Source organism: Pelodiscus sinensis, chromosome 2 (assembly GCF_052426305.1).
Source record: "Pelodiscus sinensis isolate ZL-2025 chromosome 2, ASM5242630v1, whole genome shotgun sequence".
NCBI classification, from domain to species: Eukaryota; Metazoa; Chordata; order Testudines; family Trionychidae; genus Pelodiscus; species Pelodiscus sinensis.
In genome coordinates, this window is record NC_143053.1 from 101,640,424 (window position 1) to 101,663,762 (window position 23,339).

Below are 23,339 nucleotides of genomic sequence, written 5' to 3' on the forward strand. Positions count from 1 at the left end.
ATTTTTTTAAAATTCTTAATATGAATATTGTATTGAAATAATGTGACATTTCTAGTATCCATTATGGAAAGCATTTAACCAAACCATAACACTTAAGCTTTGCCTCAAACAATAGAGTTTTCGCATTAGACACTTAATACAGTATATAGGAATAGTTAGATCAAAATGCACAAATGAAAGATAATAAACAAAAGTTAAAAACAAAAAGTTTTATAAAAACTAGAATTTGTATAAAATCTGGAAAAAAACCCACAATCAACTGGCTGTAGTATGATGCGTGATTTCTTTTTGTAATTTGAAGGTTCATGTTTTATTCGAACTGACCAGCTAGATGGTGAAACAGATTGGAAACTAAAAGTTGCTGTCAGCTGCACACAGAGGTTGCCAGCTTTGGGGGTAAGAATTACAGCTATTTATTTCACAACTACTTCAGTGTCCCTATTTATACTAGCAATATAGTAGAAAACGTTTTTACAGTTACTGTATATAAATGTAATTAAAAAGAAATTAATCCATAAATGTGATATTGATCCTGGGTATAAATACTAATTAATGCTTCTGTTTTTAATTTTTTCAGAAAGATTAAATTATGTAGATGTTTAATTTTCTCCATTTAAAGGAGCAAGGGGGGATACAGTTAGCTGTGTGTCTTCCATTGAATGTGGGCTTTGGGATTTGAGATATAGCAATCCACTCTTGAAGGTGAATGCTTCCTAGCAACCTTCTCTAAGGTTTTTGTGTCTGAGGCATGTGGGATTATTCAGGAATAGAGTTCTGCATTGACTGACTGCCTTATGTGTGTGTTTGTGTGTATTTATATTTATAGGCAGCATACCTGTAGTTAGGATTGCCCAACACTTTCCTTTACAAGAACCTATTCTTCAGTTCCTTATAACATTTTCAAATGCAAATGCTTGAATTTAAATTTTCCATGCCAAGTGTCTGCCTTACAAAAGTTTCAGCTAAATTGGCTCACTGTTTCCATCACAGGGGTTAGGAAAAATATATTGTTAAAAATATTTTTACTGCTGCTTTGTTAAGAATCTCTACACTTTGGATCAGGGACTTGAAATTTGACAGAAGGTGGGGGTTGTTCCCCCAACCACATGGATTTTTTTGTTGTTGTTGCTATTTCTGTGAAAACTCTCCTAATAGGACTCTGAAAAGTTTGTTTGAATACATGACTAGTAAATACTTTCTGGAATTTGGCAACTGAATTTTCTGAAGATTTCATCAGCACTGAGCTAGTCCACGCCCTCACAACTTCTGTGTGTCAAAAGATCTGTGCATATGCTATCCTTAAAGACCTAACGAGCATGCTTCATTATGGACTTCAACAGTTTAGCGAGGCTTTCTGCAATGGCTCCTTGCAACTGCTTGTGGCTCTTGTGACGCTGAAGCTAATAGCTGTTGAAGTTTCCTGTGCTCTCAAAGCACCCTTGCTGGCACTCAGGAAAGGAGGAGGAAGAGGACAAAAACACTAGACTTGACTGTAGAGGAAGCAGGGTGAGTAGGGGGGGGTGAAGCCTGGGAAAAGAGACGTGGGTTACCGTATAGGAACTAAGAGCTGGTATCAGGGATAAAAGCTCAAGAAGGCAGGCATAGGAGAAGAAGAGGACAGGGAGACACTGGGAGAAAAAGATTTCTAACCATGAATGCACACTCCCTTGCAGAACCTGGACTTGAACCAGGTATCATGTGTCTACATGTGCTTCTGCTGTCTAGCAAGAAGCTGTGAAACTCAGTGGCAAAATGTCTCCTCATTCCCTCTAGCAGAAGGTGGTCATACCTAGCACCTCTCTACTGATACCAGCTACTCAACTCAAGCAGTAGAGGTCTGTATTTTAGAACTAAAGAACCCAACCCTGCTTCTGACTATCCGGGGGTCAACGTTTCACACAATGTGTTCTGACAGCGGCCAATGTCAGATGCCCCAGAAGGAGTGAACAGAAGAGGTAACCAAGTGATCCATCTACTGCAGACCTGAGCAAAATATGGCCCGTGGGCTGGATCCAGCCTACCAAGCCACCAGATTTAGCTTGTGGCGGCAGCAGGGAGCCCCAGGCAGGCTCTCCTGCTTGCACCGCGTGCGGTGCAGAAACATGGCTGCCAGGCTTACTTTCTGTTTCAAAACTAGAGGGGGGAAGCTTCAGGAACTGCCTTTCCCCCAGCACAATCCCATTGGCCGGTTTCTGGCCAAAAACAGCCAATGGGGGCTGCTTGTTTGAATAACAGGCAGCCAAAAAGAACCACGCCCCCTCTCCTCAGCTCAGTTATTCACTGAAGCACATGGCCAGGTAAGCAGGTAGGCTTGCTGATGAAAACATTTTAAGCTCTGCAAGCCCCTTAGCTAGGCAGGCTGGCTGGTTTGTCTGCTGGCTGGCAAGTCTCCTGGCCATAGCCTGCCTCTGCACCCCAGCCCCTCCCTGGCCCAACCCTCTGCCTCCCCCACTCAACATACCCAACCCTCTGTCCCCCTCTTGTACTCATACCCCCTCCAGATCTGGCTCCCCAGTCTCCTGCCCCAGATCACAATCCTCCTCTACCCTACCCCTGCACTCCACTCCCCTGCCCTAGGTCACAACCACTTCCTTCACGCAAACTCCCTCTGAGATTCCAATCTCTCTCCTGCACCCCAGTTCCTCACCCCAAGCTCACCTCTGCATCCAGCCTCCAGCCCAAACCCCACATCTCCTCCATTCATATCATGGAAGAGTGCAGCCCTCGACCACTTTCCAAAATCTTGGAGTGCCCCACCATCAAAAATTATTGCCCACCCCTGCTCTACTGTCATCTATTTCCAGAGTCTGACAAAGAGAGGCTAGGGACACCATTCCTACCCATCCTGGCTAATAGCCATTGATGGAGTTAACCTCCATGAATGTATCTAGCTCTTTTTTGAACCCTGTTAAAATCTTGACCTTCACAACATCATCTGCCAAGGAGTACCACAAGTTTCAGTTCCATAGGGTATTGAAAGATGTTAAGTGGATTAAGTCAGGCTATAGGAGGCTGATCAAGGCTTTGGTGGGAGTCAATAGTAGTGAATGATCTTGTTAGGGATTATGACAGATATGGTAGCTACCTGTAAAATATCCTTAAAAAGCCATATTGAACTACTGTAAATGTAGGCAGCATGAGGGTCTACTATATTAAAATGCTAAATTTATGTTGTTTTATGGAATACTGTGTGATTTCTCTCAGAGAGAGACATGACCAATGTAATCTCTGGGATATGTTATGATCATCACAATGACTATTTTAAACAATGAGCCAGATCAGAAGGAATCATTGGAACAACAAACTTGAGTGAGTTTCCTGGAAAATGCAGATTCCCGCCTCTGCACCCAAAGATCCAAAGTGTGCAAAAAGGAGGCCTTTCAGATTCATGAGTGTGCTTGTCCCTGTTAGATTTGAGGGGGAGATAACTTCCAGTAAGGTTATTGTTGTGTATGCAGGTTATATTTATTTTATTGTTTTAGCATGTTTTTGTGATAGTACTTTCATTTTAAGAATAAATGTACTTGCTTAGAAAAGGCTATGTGGTAACTGCTATGGGAAACTAAGCTATTTATAAATTATAACCTCTGAAGAGAAAACAGGCCTGATTAGGCAATCTGACATGCTCCAGAACTCACAGTGCAGGCTGGCAACAGTGCATCTTGGAAAAAAAACTCTGTAAGGAGGAGGAGAGAGATGCTGGTCTCCACCCAGGAAAAGTAATGGCTGAAGAAATGGGAGCCCAGAGTGGGTGCCTTTGCTGGATCACAAGCAGGAAATAAAGGTGCTGTTGCCTTGGACTGTGAGAGGGACATGAGGATTTCATGGGGATATAAATGACTGGAGAATTGAGTAGGGATGTGATAAAGTGAATGGGGTTTGGTGATGGGAAATGAGTGATGAGCTGGTAGAAATTAGAACTGTTAGGAGCTGAGAGGGCATGGGAAAGTTCAGAAGTATGAGAAGTCTTCAATCTAACAAAAGTCTTATAAGCTCATTATAGTTAAACTGTTCTCTGCAAACCATAGGAAGTTCAAGTATATTTCTGCGCTCTTTCATACCCTCAGCCTTCCCTATTCTTGTTCTCCTTCCTGCCCTAACTGCACACATCCCCAGCCTTCTGTTGACTTAAAAAATGGAGTAGAGGGGAGTTGCACTGAAACAAAATTCCTATAGCTAGAGTGCAGCTGCCCTGTATCAAAATACATGTGATTCGATGCAGTGTAGCTTCTCTTCAGATCCAGAAAAACCTCTTTTCCACATCTCCACCTTCACCCAAGGTTTTGGAGGCAGGAAGATATTTATCTGAAGAACACAACTGTGGGCCAAGAGGGAGGCTGGAAACACTAAACTAGCTAGAAGTGGTTGATGAATGTAGGCTTTCTTTCTTTGTACATATAAACTAAGAATAAGGTAGATTGTTTTAATTTCAGGTTATAATTTGAAAATAGTCCTATGCCTGGATATTAAACTAATGTATATCTCTGCAGAATCTGTTTTTTGCAAGGACTGAGCCTTTAAACATAGGCGCCTAATAGACATTCAGAGAGAATGCTCAGAAAAGGATCAATTACAACTGATTCTTTAACTTCTCTCTACCTGGAGCACCCCTTCCCCCCCAAAAAAAGTTCAGTTGTTCTTGAAAGGATCATTGTGCAGACATTACAAATCTGACCAAGAGTCTCAATACATAAATGGAGCCTGTATATGAGTGACAAAGATTTAAACTCTCTTTCAAACTCCTGGATCCTTGAGCTGATAAGTTGGTTTGCATATTACCTACTACAAGATAGACCATGCCGAATAAGCTCTTGCAGCAGCTACAGATTGCTAGGGCATGGGGACATCTTGGGTATACTTCATTTCCCAGAAACAGAGACTTGCACAACAACTGTCTGCCATCAGAATAACCCCAAATGCATGGGGAGTGTTCAGAGGGCCAGTTAAGGAACTTTGAGCAAGTTACAAATTGTATGCAAATTAATTTCTTTAAATTAGAAATCCAAATACTAATATAGAATATTTTGACATCTCATGCTATAGTTTTTAAAATATGAAAAGTTTCACAGTTTTGTGTTGTCCATGTGTAGAGGCCACACAAATATTCCCACTTCAGAATAGTTCGTTGTATCTATTCACAGTTTCATATGCCTGTACTATATCTTATAGGATCCTTAGGAGCATAAAAATCCTTTATGCTACTATTGGGAAATCAGATTACCATTTCAGGAAGACGTACATGCGTTAGCTCTGCTACGCCACTTTAAAATGGGAGTGGGTCATTGTGCAATTGAGAAGTCTTACTGTGCAGTGGCAGGGTCCACATGGACATTTAAGTATGTGCTATGTTAGTGCTCTGTAGATTTTCATCTTAATTTTCTGCACACTAATTGTTCATCTATGTAAGCCCTTAGTCTCCCTTACCTCCAACCCTTGGGAATATGCCTGCACTACAGCAGAGAGGTGTAATTCCCAGTTTGGGTAGATATACTTGTGCTAGCTATCCTTGAGCTAGTTCCCTAACAATAGCAGTGTGACTGCCTCATCATTAGCAGCTGTTCAGGGAAATTGTACAAATATGTACCCAAAGTCTCAGATGGGCTTGCATTTAGTTGACTAGTCTACATTGATTCATCTCAGCCCAACAAATATTTTGTTGAAAGTTTGAAGAAAATTAGGTAAGCTAAGTGTACAAGTCTAAAATTCTTCTTTTTTTCCAAAAATGTTACTATTTTGTGTGCTCAACACAAAAACGACTTTATTTGACAATGCCTACCTTATTTACACATGTAGTCCACCACAGGGACACATGGCTTTGAAAGACTTGCCTTTTTAAGAAAAGAATATCATAATGCAATAGCAGCATCCTCTGGTACTGTGAAGTGTGTTCCTGCCATATGGAAGGGGGATGGGTTTAGGACTTGGGAAAGCATAGCATCACTGGAAGCATTTTTACTCTGTCCCCACCCACACTTTACATTCCATATATAAAACAAATGGGATTGTGGCCACCTGTGCTCTCTCAAATTTTGTGAACCCATTTAGAACCTGCCACACAGCTCTAGAACTGGCTGTGTTTGTAACTCTACTATGATAGCCATTCCCTTTACACCTAAGAAGTATTTGGTGCTTTAGAAAATATGAGGGTTTTGCATTTCTAACTTAAGTAGTAATTAACCATTTGACAGCTATTTAACTCTTACAGTTTGGAAATGAGCTCTAAACTCCAGAAGGTTTTGATGTATCTTGAGCACTTAATACATTCACGTCTATGAATTCTGTATAATTCTTGCCAATAAATAATTATATGAATAAAGTCCCTTCTGCTCACATCTTTTGTATGCATATAGTGATAATTTGTAGCTTTGGGGGTTAAAGTGTAAATGACAAGCTGCAGGAATAGGCTGGACTCATCCTTTTACAATAATTCTTGAATGCCACCTGCTGGGCTATATCTAAAACAGCTGTGGTGATATCACACTGATATAAGGGCCCCTTTCCTCTTCAGCTCTCCTTACTCAGGTAGAATTCCATTAACATTGTAGGTTTTGCTTTAGGATAAGGAGTTCATATGTTCTATGCTCAACTCTACATTAATAGTTATAGTGACAATAACAAATATATAGGAACAGATTAATACAAAATGTTCAGTGGCTCCATTTAGTTTATTTTGGATGTAGAGATATTAGCAATTGTAGCAGTGTTACCCACTTACTTTAAAAAGGAATGTTGGAAATCAACACGTTCTCTAACCTGAAATAAAAATGCTTACTGCTTTTGGATATCCAACTACTAAACTAACTGAGGTTTGCAGTTTAATACCAGCTTAACACAAATTACAGATTTAGCTACAAAACAGCAAAATATCTAGTGCTGTTGATTTAACGAGCCCAGTAGGAGGCTTCAGATCTGATTTTCAAGGGATTCTTCACCCTCTGCCTCCTCCCTAGTGTTCAGATCCTGGGTGTGATGCAAGCAGATGGTCTCAATTGTGTCATAATCTTCCCTACTGATGCCACAGCTGCAGAGGATTCTGATACCATTACTAGCTCTTAGTGCACTGAGGGTCATCTTCCTTAAACAGGGTTTCGGGCTCTCCTTGGAGGACATTTCCAAAGGCAAAATTTTATTACTTGTATGTAATTTAAGATTATACATGACTATATTTTTAAGAATTGAAAAGGGGAGGTAGTAAGTGTAATTTGAGTATAAAAGTAGACTAAGCAATTTAATCTTGCATTTAACAGCACATAGTGTCCATAATTGTCCCTCATTTTGATTTCTTTAGTTATCCAATGTAAATGATTGTGAGTATCTTGTGTTGTCACAAGCTGTCAGCCCCATCAACAGTGCAGCATTGTAACCTTACCCACTGTGACACCCGGAATAAATAAACCTGCAAACCTTCAGAGCTTTTCCTAAAGAACAGATGACACCACCAAAGATGATCAGTACAGATTTTGTTGTCTTCTCAAACCACTTAATGTGATCAGAGAATTAAAATTTCAACAAGTCATTTAATGATGGCAGTGCAGCAAGGACTGTAACACCCAGGTTAGGTTTCTTGTGGTTTCACAATCATGTGTTGGGCAGTTTTTTCTGGCACTGTGCATGTTCTCGGACATTCTTCTCTGGCTTATTTGATCAAGTAAATTTATTAACAACAGTGAGGTCACTGTAATTTTCAATAAATGGTGACTTGATGATTTATATCAAAAGATCCATATAGCAGTAAACAATGCCATTTACATTTAATTAGTTTTATTGAACCAAAGGCAATTTTATTTGTAATGAACCACATGTTATGATTAAGGATGTATTTTAATGATCTTTAAGTAAGGTGAATAAATGTTGCCCTTGACCTAATAAAGGAGGTTTTTCTACATTATTGATAAATTCAGAGTGATTTCAAAACTATTATTGTGAAATGTAAAGGAAAACATTAGTGCACCATCATTCAGTCATAATGTAGCAGATTAAATGTTTTTTCTAAATTGAGTTGTTCACAGATAATAGCATCAGCTAATATGTTTAGTGTTTCAAAAGTCCAGTTTGCTGTTAAAATAAGTTACTTTCATAGCCTTCCTGTAAAATACCATTATTTTAATTTTTCTTTTAACCTAGACTTACAGTTGAATTAGCTGGTTTTGGGTACCTACTTTTCTCTTAAATATGCATATTACCAAGGTATTTTGCCTCATAAATATGATAATTTAGATGGGGAAGCATTTTACCAAGAAGTTTTGGAATTTGAAAGTAATTCACATGCTGTGAATTCTATGAATCTTTACTTCTTCATCCATAAAATCATATTAATATAAATACTTGGTTTATTTAATAATCTTATTCCATTACTCTTATTTCTTTTGTAAAAGAAAAACACTTCATGGTTATAGTGTCCTTTTGCACATGCCTTGCAAATTTTCCCTGTTTAAAATAGTTAAAACTGTATTTGTATACAGTATTATGTCTAGCATAAGCGTTGATCCATCTGTGTTAGTCCTCTAGCCTCAAATTGTGCAACCATTAAAGCCTCTGCATACTACTGGAGTGAGATCAAGTGAAGCTTCTGCCTCGGGGATGTTAGTGCTGGATGAAAGAAAAGCTTGTGCCCTCTTTGTGCCTTACTTAAGTTGTAAGAATAACTGTGGACCATCATCCTCTTAAAAAGCACCCTTGATTGATAAGCAGTCACTTGCAACATGGAATTATATCCAGACTGGAATATAAATGAGTGATCTCCCCCTCCCCAATGTTATATGAAAGTCTAGCTTCCATGTATGATCATCCTTTGAAAGATGTAAGTGTCAAATGCTTAATGAAGCACCATGAGTCTGATTGTGGGGGAAATTTCTGTTCAGTAAATGGTTAATCAAGGAAGCTTATTTGCTGCAGCAGATATGCCATTTAAGCAAACTTTTCCCCCTACTTACAAGTAATCTATCAAAAGAAAGTATTATTTTGTCATCCTCTGTAAGTGTAAATCAGTATAAACATTCTAGCACTTAGAGAAAAGAGGCTGCACTTGTAATAGTCTGGAGGTTCTAGGCACCTTAGAATAAAAGGATATTAGAGACTTCAGTTGAAAATGGCCGCATAGGGAACTTTAGGATCTCAATTCTTCAGAAAAATGAGAGAATTTATTTTTCACCAAATGGAAATTAAGTAGGTTTCTGAAAGACATTAATTTTTTATATATTTTGCCCTTTTTTGTTTTTGATAAGGTGAACAGAACAAAAACTAAAGAATTTACATAAATATTTGTACAGAGCAGTTAAGTAATAAGCTATAAAGGACATCAGTAGGAGCAATTAGTAAAAACAATTAGAAGCAGGAACCTATATTGTTGTGCAAATGCTAATTTATACGAGGAGATGAATCTTCCCACTTACTTGCCTTTTAATATTATTTCTCAACTAAAGAAAGAAGAATTTTTTTTTTGCTTGATACACTTCAATAACATTTTTGTGTATGAGTTTGTGTGTGGTATTAGTTTTCTGCTGTACTATCCAGTTCTGAGAGACTCTTATTTTTCAGTGCACAATAAAGCACATAATAGCCTGGATTATCTAAATTGTAGGTGATAACAGATTGGGAAGAAGTGAATGATGAAGATATAGGACACCTCATGTGTATTAGTTTCCTATGAATTATTTCTCATGAGGCTGATGAAAACTAACTCAATAGGACAAGAATGCAATGAGTGGAACTTCGTGTGAAAAACGACAATAAATGCTGATGGCTTAAGATGAAAAAAGATATTTTTCAAGAGTTAGCATTGAAACCTGATTTACTTTTATAACACTTGTCAACAACATAATAGAATGATTTACGGATATATAGAGCAGAGTATGGGGTAAGATGTATTTCTTAACTACAAAATAAAACTGTCAGTGACAAATTAATTTGGTGACTCATGTAGACTTATGTATAGAGGGTAGTTTTTCAGAATAAGATAGAAGCAAGTTTGATGAAATGCAAATGACAGCTTAATGTGTGGTTAATTAATTATTGTACTTGTATAAAGAACTAAAAATATGAAAAAATGGCAGTGGATATCAATATTTCACTATCTGAAGAATCATAATTTATGATTCATGTATTAAGACATAATATTTAACCCTTAAGTTATCAAATGTGTGTTTTAGTAAACCTCCATATATTCAAAGTGTCAGCATGGGAAGATGATCACTGTGTATAAGTGTTGTTAAATAAGACTCTTTCTATACTCGTGGTCAGATTGTGGTAATGCAACCATGATAAAGGATGTCAAAATGCTTAATTCAGCTTCTGAAGTTGGCACATCTCAGACATCACAAATGGAGTGCTAGTACTTTTTATAGTCTGCTGCCCAGAACAAAACATAGCTACCATGGAGGAGGTCTCTTTGCTTTTATGTGGCTGATCAGCCAACAAAAGAAAAAAGTGAGAGAGAGATGGCTATGATAATTCAGTTAAGGGATAGATAAGGACTGCTGTGTAGGTTGTGAAACTAAGGTGGACTTATTTTGATATTAAGCCCTCATTTGCTCTGGTTTCTTCACCCTTCAAATGCAGATTTTTGGACTGTGTAACTAGAGACTGGTCAAATTCTAGTGAAATCTCTCTTGATCAGTTTTTGGTATTGACCAGAATGCAGTAAAAGGTTCGCACCTACAAAAGTGAGGAAAATTCCACCAGTGTTATCCTTGTTATGAATGTGTCTGGCACATTTGTGTTAAAATTTAGCCCATTATATTCTTTTTGTGATTTGTGTAACTTCTGAGTGAAACCTTCGAGTGTAGTTCATGGGTGTAACTGCAGGCCAAATCCAGACCTCCAGATGCTTTTGAACAGACCTTAAAATCTTTCCTTACTTATTATCATTACTTATTTTTTTTATTATTATTTTCTCTGGAGTCTGGACCTTGAATCCACATTAACCAAGAAATACGGACACTGACCAAAAACATAATTGACTACCCCTTTCTTAAAGGGATGATTGCAAAGGAGATACCTTCCAGAATTTTCAGTGTTCTTCTTTATTTTCTAATAATAATTGCAATCTACAAATAATTCTTACAATCTCAAAATCCTTGGTTTTGTGTTTGTTCATATTTGTTTTATTAAATGGCCAAATTTTATCTCTTTTAAAATATACTTGTATAAAATTGTATACATTTTTAGGTCTCTAGAAAGTTGCTGTCTTAATAGCTCTGGAGATTGAGAAGTCTTTTATAAACAAGATAGTACAGTTTTTACAGTGACATTGCAAGATGGTCACTATTGTCTTGCTAATATGCCTTTCATCTAATTTGGAGTGACCAGTTCAGCAGGATGACCATAGCTCAATCTCCACATGTCCGTTTATTAAATGGTTTATCTGCTGACACACAACAATTTTAAGATAGCCTCCACTAAGCAAAATAGTTGTGCACCTAACTTTCAGCATGTGCGTAATCCAATTGATTTATCATGCTTCTGTGGCAGCTGATGGAATTTTTCACATTTACTGTAATGAGAGCGGGAACAAATCCAGAGTGTCCGTTCTAAGCGAGTTGCGTGTGCATGGGGGGTGGGTATTGATCTGGATACTGGACTAAGACCCCCAAAACTAATTTCCCATAGGACATTAAGTAAATCTAAACTTTCTGTTACAGAATAACTAGTTGGAAATCCTTTTCTTTCTCTTTTTTGACTTTGGTCATTTGACATTGCTTAACATTTCACTTTAATTGTTTTCCCCTATATATTCAGCCATTTTCTCCCTTACTGAAAAAATGCTTATGGTTGACAACAAGGAGGCAGAACACCCTTTCAGTTATTTTTAAAGGAAAAATATTAAGAAATATTATTTTGATTTTTAAATTAGGCTATTAAAAGAAACCTCAAATAAAACCCATTTCACATTGAAACTATAAATATTTAGCAGTTCAATAAGTGTCATTTAGCTCTTGTACGAACTTGATATTTTCATTGTTTCTACACACAGTTTCTGTATTATATGAGATGTAGTGCAAGCAGACCCTGATCTCGTTACTTAAGTACAGTTTTCATTGAAAAAATAAATTTACTGATTATTTAAAAAACATAACAAAATAAAAATAATTGCTTTGTGTGTGTGTATATAAATATAATACAGTAAATTGATAGTTAAGTAAATGTATTATGTATTACAGGATCTTTTTTCAATCAGTGCTTATGTTTATGCTCAGAAGCCACAACTGGATATTCATAGTTTTGAAGGTACCTTCACGCGGGTGAGTAATAGCTATGCTTGTATCAATGTCTGTCCCAGTTCTCCTACATTCCTTCATATGGGGAACCCATCATTTTAATATCTAAACACCATTTATTTGTCTCAAGCTTTTTAGAGGAGTATTTGCTATGCCCTTGTTGTAGAAATATTTTATATAAGCAATATTTTGGACAATAGATGTCAGGAAATTATATTAACAAAGAAATAAGCTTTTTTTTTTTAAAGGTTAAAAACTAGCTATTGTGAACTTTATAAGTCTGGCTGTAGTAGTATTGTTGAATAAATAGTTTAGAATCATGCTAATATTCATTCTACTTCCAACCATAATATGTATAGTCTAAAATGTCAAATTGAGGAGAAATTGATCATTTAGACATTTATCAGTAGTGTGTGAGGCAAAGCAGTTGCTAGCTTTTCTATACTTAAAGAACCACTGTTTTAAATTCAGTGTAAATCATATCAGTTGGTCTATGCTGGTTATTGTGACTTCACATGAAAAGCTTGCATTTTCAAAATACAGCTTGTATCTAAAATAATAAAAGGAACTTGGAAAGAGGCCACATACACTTGACTTCAGGCCCCAAATTATGCTGAACAGAAACTTTCCAATATCTGTCTCCAGTATTTTGTTTTTGTTTTCTTCATTTGTTGCTTTTATTCTTCAACTTTAAAATACTTTTTTTGTTTTATAAATTAAAATTTATAGTGGTAATTTGTTTTAGAGGGTATTTTTGTGGGTTGTTTTTTGTTGATAGTGGGAGAGGGATGGATGAGGGCATGAAGAGACTATACAATAACCAGTAGGATGTTTTCTTTGGAAAAGGGGTTGGGCAGGTAAACTTATCTGACCATTACCCTGGAGGACTGGTCCTTAGTTGTCAGAAAGCTGTGATAGGAAAATGAGTTTCAAAATAGATAGTTGGACAGTGCCAGATGAGACCTATCCTTAAACCTGTTCACCAATTCCATATTAAGGGAGCCAGAGAAAGCTGCTGAGTGAGCAGAATTGTTCCTCGAGGACTTGTTCACTGATACTCTACTAAGAGCTATAAAACCTGCAATAAGATTAAATTAAAGTTGAAGTAAGAAATTTAAGATAAAATAAATTGTAGTGCTGTTATAATTATTTCCTGTTCAAGTATTATAAACTCAGGAAATTCAGAGTTCAATGTAAAAAGAAATATGATCATATTAAGATATGGGAATGCCCAGTTAGGTTACTCATCAAATGCCCTTAATTCTTCCCATTAAAGACACCATTTGAAAGAGTTCAGAAGGAGAAAGTGTCTTAATTGTGTAATTTTTTCCTTAACTTTCATGAGCTTTCTTTTTCTAATTAAAGTATGTGCCAAAGCTTTATCAAATTGTTACTGAAATCATTGCAGAAATGTTAAGTAAATATAAACTAAAATTCTTGTCAAAAGAAAATTTTTGAAAAATAAAATAATTTGTGAGACAATTAGCTTTAGAACACAAGAAATTTTAAAAAAAATGCAACCTTCACAAAAAACTTGAAAAGTCAGTGGCCTAGATGTACAATAGTGCAACATTCACATTCATTTATACCTCTTAATTTTATTTCTTGCTGCCTTTGTATATGTTTAATGGCTTTATCATTATGGAAAGGTGTCAGATTGACAACACAGGAATCAAAATATTCCTTTTGGAGATCACGGATAACACAGGCCGCTGCAATTCAAACTTCCATATGCTTCCCTTCTAATATTCCTCAGTCCTGAATTTGAGAGCACGATGTCCAGATGAAGGGAAGAGGATACTGACGTTTTGCCTTTGCCTTTGATGTCCATTAAGTCCACAAATATTTTGTTGCAGCTAACATCAGTGGCAGAGATGATAACCCTCCCTAATTTTACATAATCCTCATGATTGTGAAATCACTAATTCATGTTTACGTATACTGATTTTGCAAGCACACACATAATACATTTGTGTGTGTCACTCACCACCAATCGGGGTTTGCTGAACATAGAAAGTAGTGCTGCAGATGAATGGGAGCATGCGTCTCTACCATCCCTGTGGTCCAACCACAGATTGCACAGTGAGGGTCTGTTAAGAGGCAAGCCACAGCAATTTTGAATGAATTTGGGGTCTGCCTCAGCCACTAGCCAGGTGTTGTGCTGTAACTTTACTCTATAGTCCCTGCTGGACTATGTTCGCATGCTCTGTCAGCGGGGTCTACACTGAACAGTCAGAGTGCAGCATTTGTTAGAACTTACCTTGATTTCAGACCCTCAGTGTGCCACCTGAAGGGAAGGAGAAGTTGGACGTACAGGAGGAGTTGGTAGAGATAGAAAGAAGGAATATGACGAATTAGGGAAAAGAGGAGGATCATTCTGGGAATTAGGTACAGCTCCAGGACTGATGAAGGTAATTAATCATCCTAGGCAGCATAGGAGGGTAGCTTTTCTAGTGTCGAGCTTCCTCTTCTTTGTTTTATTTTGGGGGTTAGAGTTCAGTGGGGGACAGGCCTTCTCTCTTGACCCTAGTTAGTGGAGTGAGGAGGATGAGAGGTTCTGGTTTTTGTGATGGAAAGGAAGAAGAGGTCCAAGAAACCATACTAATTTTTTTCATTAATACCCTTTAAAACAGAGAGAGAGGTTGACATATCTGTTAGGGTATCAAGGAAGTGTTTTCAGTTTAATATATTTTAGGGAGCCTATATATGAAATAATCAATGGAGATTCACCAATATTTCATACTGTATTTTGCAACATTTGGATTTAGCTGCATTTTGCTACATTTTTGTCACATTGGTGGTAGTAATGAAACAGACTATCAGGTTTTTAAAAGATACTATTATTTAATGTCAGAGTAAATTCAAGGAAAATGAAGACTGTCACTCTGTGTGTCTTGTGGTACAAGCAAGGCTCCAATTTTGGCATGGAAAGTGGTAGTAAATATCACATCATGGATGTGGGGAAAATATTTCATAATAATGAAACACTAGATTTTTGTTACATGAACATACACAAGAGTATAATGATGGTGCTGAAAGTTAGGTCGAGAGATTGAGGGTGGTGGGAGACTAAGGGGTGGGACCAATCTAATTCCTTAGCAAGGGAACCTCTGTCTTTAGGAAGTCAAGTTACGAGTGCTTAAATGACAAGTACCATAAACTTCTCACATGTTCTTGTGCCTTTTTTGGACACAAATCTGGTACTGAACAAATGGATGGAATTTCTCAGATTTTCTTCTGCTCTGGGGAGAGTGTACCCTAAACCAGCCTTATGGCTGGTTTAGTATATTTCCCCTGGCATGCCACCATAGCTGCATGGGGCTGTCCAAATAGAAGCAAATGCTCTACCCACCCCAGCTTGCGTGCCTCCCCCCCAGACTTACCCACTTTAGAAGAATGAGTAGTGGCTATGTGAAGGTTTCTTCCCCTCTCCCTCCAGCACTGTCTATGATATTGGTAGCCAATAGGGAGTGTCTTACATGCCCTACTGCTCCCTTTGTATGAGCACACAGGAGTGTATACAATCTGACCCTTAGGTGATGATGGAGTTCCATCATAAGTTACTAACTTTCCCAGTGTTGTCACCTAAATGTCATACTTTTCCTAGGGAACAGCAAACTAGCTCTTTAGGTCTAATTGTACTGTGTTAAGTGGTAAAAGACTAGGTTGTACAGATTCAGACACACAATACTACACCCATTTTGAGTCATAATTTGTGTCTTCTATGACTGAGCGTTGTTGTTTGGTATTAAGCCATGCAAAAGGGATTTTTTATTGACTTCTCTGTTGCCTTGTACATTAAATTTGGTCAATATTAACAGCTGTTTAGGAAAGGATTAATTTCACAATATTCAACAGATGAGGAGCTCTTCTGATGATGACCTCGATACACACTTGTTCACATCACATCAATACTTTGTGTTGGTCTGATGTTAATAACCTGGGTATTTCTTGGAGCTGATTGTTTTGCTGACCACCATATTATTCAGTCAAAGCTTTCGTTTTCTGTTCTGCTGAAAATGCATAAAAAAACAGTTGAGCTTGTAAATATTGCTAAGCTGAAAAATCTGTCGGTATCCAAAACAGCTAAATAAAATTGTAGAATCTCTTTGAATGATCAGTGCTGATTTGTCAGCTGAATAGACATCACTATATGATGCTATCTATAACTATTGTGGAATGTGTCATGTATACAAAACGTATCGCAGATTGCCTTATCGTAACCTCTGTCCAAAGCAAAATATGCAGTTTGATCAGAAAGTGGATGAACTACAGTCCCTTCTTGATAAACTTAGCCCCAAAAGGTTTCTATGATGTGGCCAAACCTGTGTATGGCTCTACCTAGCTCCCTTGACATTGCTAACAAGTGTTTATGTTGAATCTGTCATCATAGGTCACACTGCTATCCACCATTGGCTGCACAAACATTTTAATGGACTATGTAATAATTTTTCAGCTGATAAAACACTATATAGGACACACAAATTGCCCATTTCTACTGCACTTGCTGATCCCATTCACAAAAACGGGCCCTCGTTGCTACGGACTGATGGGTCCTTGAGATTATAAGAACTGGCTATACCATCCCATTCCTGTTTATACTCCCTACCCATCTCCCTTCCCTGTCCCTCTTCAGGAAACCCTCTCATGAGCCCCTCCTATAAGCAGAAGCACAAAAACTGCTCAGCTTAGGGACCATAAAGCAAGTCCCATCACAATTTTGTGGAAGAGGGTTCTATTTCAACTATAGACTCATAGACTTTAAGGTCAGAAGGGACCATTATGATCATCTAGTCTGACCCCCTGCACAATGCAGGCCACAGAATCTCCCCCACCCCCTGAAAATAATCTCACCAACCCCCTAGAATAATCCTCTCACCTATATCTCAGATATTGAAGCCTTCAAATAGTTTGAAGACCCTAAGATGCAGAGAATCCTCCAGCTGTAATCTGTACCCCATGCTACAGAGGAAGGCGAAAAACCTCCAGGGCCTCTGCCAATCTACCCTGGAGGAAAATTTCTTCCCGATCCCAAATATGGCGATCAGCTGAACCCTGAGCATGTGGGCAAGACTCACCAGCCAGACACCCAGAAAGTTCTGCTATCATCCCTCCATTGACCTAATTACCACTGATAATGAATGGTCAATTAGTTACCAAGATCATGTTATCTCATCAAACCATACCCTTCATAAACCCATCTAGTTTAATCTTGAAGCCAGATAGATCTTTTGCCCCCACTACTTCCCTTGGAAGGCCATTCCAGAACCTCACTCTGCTAATGGTTAGAAACCTTCGTCTAATCTCAAGTCTAAACTTACTACTAGCCAGCTTATTATATCCATTTGTTCTTGTGTCCACAATGGTATTAAGCTTAAATAATTCCTCTTCCTCCCTGGTATTTATCCCTCTAATATATTTAAAGAGTGCAATCATGTCCCCCCTCAGCCTTCTTTTGGTTAAGGTAAACAAGCCAAGCTTCTTGAATCTCCTTTCATAAGACAGGTTTTCCATTCCTCAGATCATCCTAGTGACCCTTCTTTGTACCTGTTCCAGTTTGAATTCATCCTTCTTAAACATGGGAGACCAGAACTGCACACAGTATTCCAAATGGGGTCTCACCAATGCCTTGTATAATGGCACTAACACCTCCTTATCCCTACTGGAAATACCTCGTCTAATACATCCCAAGACCGTATTAGCCTTTTTCACAGCCATGTCACAATGGCGACTCATAGTCATCCTATAATCAACCAGGACTCCGAGGTCCTTCTCCTCCTCTGTTACTTCCAACTGATGTGTCCCCAGCTTATAACTAAAATTCTTGTTGTTAATCCCTAAATGCATAATCTTACACTTCTCACTATTAAATTTCATCCTATTGCTATCACTCCAATTTACAAGGTCATCCAGATCTTCCTGTATGATATCCCGATCCTTTTCTGAATTGGCAATACCTCCCAACTTTGTGTCATCCGCAAATTTTATCAGGACACTTCCACTTTTGGTGCCAAGGTCAGCAATAAAAAGATTAAATAAAATTGGCCCCAAAACTAATCCCTGAGGAACTCCGCTAGTAACCGTCCTCCAACCTGACAGTTCACCTTTCAGTATGACCTGCTGTAGTCTCCCCTTTAACCAGTTGCTTATCCACCTCTCAACTTTCATATTAATCCCTATCTTTTCCAATTTAGCCAATAATTCCCCATGTGGTACTGTATCAAATGCCTTACTAAAGTCGAGGTAGATTAAATCCACTGCATTTCCTTTATCTAAAAAAAATCTGTTACTTTCTCAAAAAAGGAGATCAGGTTGCTTTGGCACGATCTACCTTTTGTAAAACCATGTTGTAATTTGTCCCAATCGCCATTAGCTTCAATGGCTCTAACTACTTTCTCCTTCAAAATTTTTTCCAAGATCTTGCATACTACAGATGTCAAACTAACAGGCCTATAGTTACCTGGGTCGCTTTTTTTCCCTTTCTTAAAAATAGGAACTATATTAGCAATTCTCCAGTCAAATGGTACAACCCCTGAGTTTAGAGATTTATTAAAAAAATTTTGCTAATGGACTTGCAATTTCATGTTCCAGTTCCTTTAATATTCTTGGATGAAGATTATCTGGGCCCCCCGATTTACTCCCATTAAGCTGTTCAGGTTTGGCTTTTACCTCAGATATGGTAATATCTACCTCCATATCCTTAGTCCCATTTGTTATGTTACCATTATCCCTAAGCTCTTCATTAGCCTCATTAAAGACTGAAGCAATGTATTTGTTTAGATATTGGACCATTCCTAGATTATCCTTAACCTCCATTCCATCCTTAGTAATTAGCAGTCCTACTTCTTCTTTTTTTGTTTTTTTCCTATATATATGGCTATAAAACCTTCTACTATTAGTTTTAATTCCCTTTGCAAGGTCCAACTCTACCTGACTTTTAGCCTGTCTCACTTTGTCCCTACATGCTCTAACCTCAATAAGGTAGCTTTCTTTACTGATCCCTCCCATCTTCCACTCCTTATATGCTTTCTGCTTTTTCTTAATCTCCTCTCTGAGATGCTTGCTCATCCAGCTTGGTCTAACACACCTGCCTATAAATTTTTTCCCCTTTCTTGGGATACAGACTTCTGATAGCTTCTGCAACTTTAACTTAAAATAATCCCAGGCCTCCTCCACCTCAAGATCCATAATTTCTTTAGTCCAGTCAACTTCCCTAACTAATTTCCTTAATTTATTAAAGTTAGCCCTTTTGAAATCAAAAACCCTAGTCTCAGATTTATTTTTGTTTATCCTTCCATTTAATTTGAACTGAATTAACTCATGATCACTCGAGCCAAGGTTGTCCCCTACAACCATTTCATCTATGAGGTCCTCGCTACTCACCAAAACCAAATCTAAAATAACATCCCCCCTTGTTGGTTTAGCAACTACTTGATGAAGGAATTAATCAGCTATCACATCTAGGAAAATCTGAGCCCTATTATTATTACTAGCACTTGTTCTCCAGTCTATATCTGGAAAGTTGAAATCTCCCATGATTACGCAGTTTCCATGAGTATTTACTTCATTAGAAACATTAAAGAGGTCTCTGTCCATATCTAAATTGGATCCTGGTGGTCTGTAACACACCCCAAGCACTATCCCAGGGGAGGATCTGATAGTTTTCTTCCCCAGTGTGATTTTTACCCAAACAGACTCTTGTCTTCTCTATTCCATCACTTTTTATTTCTTTACAATCTACCTCATCTTTGATATACAATGCGACTCCACCAGCTTTACCCTTATTTCTGTCTTTCCTAAACAGCACATACCCTTTAATACCTGTACTCCAGTCATGCCTAGTATTCCACCATGTTTCTGTTATTCCTATAATATCTGGTTTCACTTCCTGGACCATAGCTCTAGTTCCTCCATTTTTGTTATCTAGGCTCCTCTCATTGGTGTACAAACATCTTAATTTTTGCTGTTTGGCCTCACTCACATTCTTTACCCAATTTGGCACAGACGTTGTACCTCCAATATGACCTATTAGACTTCGTTTTCCTCACTCTCAGTATTAAAATCCGGCATAGAGATTACCTGGACATCTCCCAACCGTCTCCCCCAAATTCCTAGTTTAAAGCTCTCTTAATCAGTTGAACCAGCCTCCATCCTAGAAGTCTATTTCCCTCCCTACTTAGGTAAAGTCCATCCCGAGAGAACAGTCCTCTGTCCATAAATGCCTCCCAGTGACCATTCATCCCAAAGCCCTCCTTATAGCACCACTGCCTAAGCCATCTATTGATCATCATAATTCTGTCACATCTTAGTTACCCTTCTCTAGGAACAGGCAGAATCCCACTAAAGATCACCTGAGCCTCAATTTCCTTGAGCATCCTCCCCAGCCTAGCATAGTCTCCCTTAATTCGTTCCAGCGAGAATCTAGCCATATCATTTGTTCCTACATGAAGGATGATCAATGGATTCCTTCTTGCTCCCTTAATAATCCTCTTCAACCTCAGTTCCACATCCCATATCTTAGCACCAGGCAGACAGCACACCCTTCTATTCTCTTGATCAGCTCTGGTTACAGGCCTATCAATTCTTCTCAATAAGGAGTCCCCAATCATGTAGACCTGCCTTTTTCTAGTGACAGTGCAATTCTCTGGTCTATCTCTTGCTTCCTCTGGCTGTCCTTGCCATTCCTGTTTTCCCTTGTAATCCTCTTTAACCCATCCTGTATCCTTCTGATGCTCATTATTGGTGTTGTCTCCATTAACTCTTCCACTTTATCTATGGGACTAGCCACTCTTCTCTTCTTCTTCCTTACCCTTCCATCTTCATTATCTACCCTGCTGTACCCCTTCTTCATTCTCCAACTCCACATACCTATTCTTGAGCTCTGTTTTTCCTTCACTGACCCATCATTTCCTCTGCCTGGTTCTCTTAGTCACATGCTTCCACTGTCCATTTTCTTCGCCCAGTAGTCCCCCCTCTGAGGCCATTGATCCTACTTCCATCTGCATATCTAAACTTTCCTCTTCAGCCATGTCATGCCTTTGCTCCATCATCTGCTCAAACCCCCTTCTAAGCTCGACCAGAGTTTCCACCTGCATCTCCAGTCCTCGGATCTTTTCGTCCATCAGCTCTATCAGGCAGCACTTCATGCAAACAAAACTCCTTTCAGGTACCCCCTCCAGAATCATGTACATACCACAGCTACCACATCCAATCATCCTCCTTGTGTTCTCTACTACTTGAGCCATGGCCACTACTGCCTCTGTGTTTTATCTACTTTCTCACCAAAATCCTATTAGTCCGGTGAACACAAAAACAAACCAAAACACCCCCTCCACAGCAAAAACAAATCCCAAACAAGTCCCACAATCCAATCTTCCCTTACAAACTCCCACTCAAACTCCTCTGTTTACAGCTCTGTTTGCTGGCTCCTGTGCCGCTGCTGCTGTCTGTGTTGCTGCCTCGCTGCGTGGCTACCTTTATAGGACCCCTAATCAGTGAAGTCCCTCCCCCTAATCAGGGCTCAGCTTCTCTCCCAGCACACTGCCCCTACAATCCTCTACACATACAAACAATCCAAATCCAAATCCAAATTTCTCCTCCAACAGAACTCCCACTCAAACTCCCCTGTTTACAGCTCTGTTTGCTGGCTCCTATGCCGCTGCTGCTATCTGTCAAACTATATCCTCACGTCAAAAAATACAAGGTGATGGAGGCCAATCTTAGATCTCAAGGAAGCTCAACAAGTTTGTGCGCAACAACAGGTTCACAATGATAACTCTGGGAACCATCATCCCAGCACTGGACGAGGGGGACTGGTTCTCATCCCTCGACCTTCAAGACACGTAACTCCATATAACAATACATCAAGGTATTGATTATATGGAGTTACCTCTGATTTATGGAGGTACAGGAAATTCCTCCGATTTATGGTAGGCAAGGATCATTATCAATACTGAGTTCTTCCTTTTGGACTATCAGCAGCATCATGCATCTTCTCCAAGACCCTGGAGGCAGTCTCAGCCTTTTTCACAAAGCAGGGACACATCATATCCCCATACCTTGACAGTTGCTTAATCAAAGGATCCTCTCAACAACACACAATGATCATGGCAGACCTTACTCAAAACACTTTTACCTGGTTGGGTCTTTCAATAAATGTATAGAAATCTACCCTGGACCCTGTCCAGAGAATAAAATTCATCAGAGCACTTCTAGACTCCCGTGGTCAGGGCATTTCTCCCCCTGAGCCATTTCCAAACACTAAAATTCAACCAATTTTACAGTCCCCGGTGACAACCATCCAAATATGTTTACAAAGCCCTAGGACATACGATAGCCATGACATTCGTGGTGTCCCAGGCGAGACTGCACATGTGATGCCTACACATGTGGCTGGCATCTGTGTATATCCCCAATCGACACAGCATCGCCAAGCAAGTTACACCCACACCACTAGTGCTCACATCACTGTGGTGGTGGATCTGCCCACACAACCATCTGTCCAGAGTTCCCTTTCACTGCCCAGATCCCTTGTGGGTGATCACTATGTACATCTCCCTTTTAGGTTGGGGAGCCCCCTGCAGACACCACATATTGCAAGGCAGACGGTCACAAGAGATGACACTGTACATCAATATCTTAGAACTCCCAAGTGGTTCTCCATTTTTTGCCGTACTATTCGTGTCCTTATGGACACCACTCCCGGTTTGTACTATATCAACAGATGGGGCTGTCCGATCATGCTCACTATAGGTGTGTCTAGACCTGTAGATTTGTTTACTTGGCAAAGGGAAATGAAGCGGCTATTTAAATAATCACCGCTTCATTTAAATTAAAATGGCTGCCGCACTGTGCCGATCAGCTGTTTGGCGGCACACCACTGTAGTCTGGACGCTTCGCAGTTGTTATGCCTTGTGGGATGAGGTTTACTGAGGTTGACAAATGCCTTTGATGTCGACCGCAGAGCATCCAGACTACAGTCCTGTGCCGCCAAACAGCTGATTGGCACAGTGCGGCATCCATTTTAATTTAAATGAAGCGGCAATTATTTAAATCGCCGCTTCATTTCCCTTTGCCTACAACCCTAATCTACATTGCTCAGTCGACGGAGCCATGTAGTCTAGA

General features: G+C 39.0%; 1 protein-coding gene across 3 annotated transcripts in view; it reads left to right on the forward strand.

Annotated features, from left to right (window-relative positions):
• Positions 1-23,339, forward strand: part of ATP9B (ATPase phospholipid transporting 9B) — a 313,712-nt gene that overhangs the window by 131,385 nt on the left and 158,988 nt on the right. For all 3 annotated transcript variants that reach the window (XM_006128867.5, XM_075921103.2, XM_006128868.5), the window contains exons 8-9: positions 302-396; positions 12,159-12,239. In XM_006128867.5, the coding sequence (XP_006128929.1) occupies positions 302-396; positions 12,159-12,239 (176 nt within the window). The remainder of the gene's footprint in view (positions 1-301; positions 397-12,158; positions 12,240-23,339) is intronic.